A 3361-nucleotide genomic window follows, 5' to 3' on the forward strand; every position below is an offset into this window, starting at 1 on the left:
AAAATTTTTAAAAAAAGAATCACTCTGCAGAACCGGAGCCACAGAAAGAGAGCTACAAAGAGGAATCAGGAGAGAAGGTGGGCAGGAGAGGAAGCAGAGAGGGGCTGCTGTGGACCTTGAAATGACTGAAGTGTGTGAGAAAAGCAGGAAGCAGCCTCCTCCTCTGCCCTCTGCGCGTCCATCAGCCCAGGCACCCAGCAGGCACGATCTCCCCTGTCACTCAGCTCCCAGTGCAAAAGCTCCTCTGCGGCAAGCAGTATCAGGTGACAGACGACCTCCCTACCTCACTCTCCTTCCCCTACCCTGAGAAAGTCCACCAGTTACAGACATGCCTGCATGTAATAAGCAGACCCCTTGAGACTGTAAAGGGGCCCCGAACTGTGAGGTGAGTTCATTCTCTGAACTCTGCCAGCTAAGAAAACACGCAGAGAAGTACGAAGGCAACAGGACTTTGGGACAGAAATCAAGAGGGCATGTTTGAGCCAGAGGAGGAATTGGGAGCTTTAAACAAAGGACACGAAGCAGTGGACATATTTTTGGATGATTCAAAACCTAGAATTAAGTAGTCATATAATTCTTCAGTTGGAGAATATTTTTCCCAGTTTTTCCAGTTTAGAAATCTAAATATCACACGTTATTATCATATTTATTTTTTTAAAGATGTACTGTGAAATGTATCACAACTTGAAAAAAGTGTGTGTGTGTGTGTGTATATATATATGTATATATAGATATATATTTAAAATAATAAAATGACTGCAAGCAACCATGTTAAAAACCATGTCCATGACGTAAAAGACCTGTTGCACACAGATTATTTCATCATGACATTGATTATGATGTAGCTCAAAGATGAGTAAGCACTCTTCAGGTTCTTCTAGAATCCATGATAAGAGTTTTCCCATGTAAAGTGACTCGGGCAAGGCTCGCTCCTGAACAGTTGACAGCAGCGTTTCACCGCATCCCAAAGGGCCTCCGTGACCTTGCATAGGGTGAAGATGAAAGGGTTCAGGAGAGGAATAACGACTGAAACCATCAGCGACGCCACCCTGTTGTACTCAGCTGCCTGAGTTTGCTTGGGTTTCACGTAGAGGAACAAGCAGGTACTGTAGCCGATCACAACGCAGGTGAAGTGGGAGGCACAAGCAGAGAAGGCTTTCCTCCGGCCAGAGGTGGAGGGGATCTTGAGGATGGTGGAGATGATGTAGGTGTAGGAGACGATTGTAGGGATCAAAGAATCAAAAAGAACAAAAACAGCTATTAAGAAGAGGATAAACTCTATGAAAAGAGTATGATTGCAGGAAAAGTCTGAGCAGTTGCCCTCGGTCACAGAAAAAAATTGTTCACCACATTTGATTTGCAGAAGGTAAGCTGAAATGTGGCATAGACTGGCCAGATTTCAGAAAGGAACCCAAACGCCCACGATGTGATTACCACCCAGATGCAGGTGCGGCTGTTCATGATGACGTCGTACCTCAGAGGGTTGCAGACGGCCACGTAACAGTCCACGGCCATGGCCCCCAGTAAGGCAAACTCTGTGGTCCCCACAGCAAGGTACAGGAAGAGCTGGGCGACACATGCAGCCAGAGAGATTGTCTGCATCCCGCGGAGCGGCAACCCCCAAAGCATGACGGGGTCGATGATGGATGTGGTCAGGATCTCCAAGGTGGAGAGATGACCAAGGAAGAAGTACATGGGGGACTGGAGACGTTTGTCAACACAGACCACCACGATGATGACCGTGTTCCCCATTAAGGTCACCGAGTAGAAGAAGAAGAAGGTGGCAAAGAGGATGTGGCGTAGTTCCTCGGAGCCGGGGAAGCCAAGGAGATAGAATTCAGTGGTGCTGGCGTGATTGCCCAACATGCAGGTTCCTTGTGGGATTTAAAGAGTGACATAGAGGTGACGTGTTTCTGGTCTCGGAAAAGTTAGACATTTCCAATTTGGTGAAATATATTCTCCTCCTAGGCTCTAAAACACGATGCTACTATTTTCTATACAAGGTTGGTGTGAAATGTTTTATGAAGAATATATGAAGATAGATGCATGTGTCCAAAAAGATGATCAAGTCACTGATACTGTGCAACAGGCATGAAAACCCAGCCACCCCAGTGGACTCCTTTGACTCTCAACTCACAGGACATCCTGCCTCCCACTGAGCTCTACCTGCCACCCTGTCTGCCTCCCTGACCACAAGGTGCTCGTTTACACCACCGCCCCATCCATCCCAAATCCCCCCAAATTGTCTTCTCCACCTGTTGTGTCCACATCCTGCCAAATACTGCTGCACTTAGAGACTATTCCTAACCCACTCCACCCAGGCATGGTCACTTCTTTCTCTTGTTGCCTTTAAACACGGGCTCTGTTTGCATCATATTCATTCTGAAGTGTTGCCTCAGTTCTATTTGTCATTTTGGGGGTTGTTGGGAAGTGAGGTCTCTCCAAGACATTGTCCTAGGAGCTATTTTGAGATAAAGTATTGAGCCTTTCCCTGACTTCTGGGGTGGATTACCTACTTCTCATGATTAGGATGATGAAAGTCATCCTCCACCTCTCATTCAATGAAGCTGTGAAATTTCTTATTTTCTTTAGCTCTGAGATTTTGATTTCTCTGGTCACCAGATGACGACAAGAAAGCGGGGTCCAGAAGGAACCCCCATTTGTACTGCACGGCCTCTACCCTGGAGCCAGGAGACAAGAAAAGAGCCATGCTGTAGAGGCAACATCCTCTAAACTCCCCAGGTCTCAAATTTCTACTTCCAGCACAGAGACAAGACCTGGGTAACTGGTCCCTCTAAACAAACTGCCATGACCTCAGTCTCATAGGGCAACTTGGAAAATTCTAAACAGCATACCTGCCTGTCTATGACCTTCTATTTTCTCCAGAGCCCCAGAGTAAGGTAAAATGTCAGAAGACACCGAAGGAGATCACACTGACTTCCTTAGGACATCTGGGCTCCCTCTCTTGACCTTGAGTAAATACCATACAGGTCTTTACTCAACTGTCTCCTCTTCTTGGGCCCTTTGTCCCTCATCCTCTGTAATGCAATATACGCGCAAATTTACTCTCTAACTTCTTCAGGTTGTATTTCCCTTTATACTGGCTCTCATCGATATCTTAAATCACAGTATACATTTACTTGATTATTAATTTGTCATCGAAACCCCACATTAGAATTAAGTACCTTGAAGGCAAGTTCTCGTATCACCACCAGTGACAAGAACAGGATCTGCCAATATCTCAATGAATAGATTAAAGAACAAATCGATGAATAAGCAAACGGTACCCGCCCTAACCACCTTTCCCTCCGTTCACTCTTCACTAAGGTACTGCCCGATCAACCTGCAGTCTCTCTTCCTG

At 46.1% G+C, this 3361-nt stretch overlaps 1 protein-coding gene across 1 annotated transcript; it reads right to left on the reverse strand.

Moving 5' to 3' along the window:
• Window positions 1-877: 877 nt before the first annotated feature.
• Window positions 878-1866, reverse strand: OR9A4 (olfactory receptor family 9 subfamily A member 4). The gene is given in 3 exon segments (XM_039860657.1): window positions 878-1303; window positions 1305-1337; window positions 1339-1866. Coding segments are annotated over 3 exon segments (987 nt in total).
• Window positions 1867-3361: the final 1495 nt, after the last annotated feature.

Source organism: Pteropus medius, unplaced genomic scaffold (genome assembly GCF_902729225.1).
Source record: "Pteropus medius unplaced genomic scaffold, Ma_sr-lr_union100, whole genome shotgun sequence".
In the NCBI taxonomy this organism is placed as follows: domain Eukaryota; kingdom Metazoa; phylum Chordata; class Mammalia; order Chiroptera; family Pteropodidae; genus Pteropus; species Pteropus medius.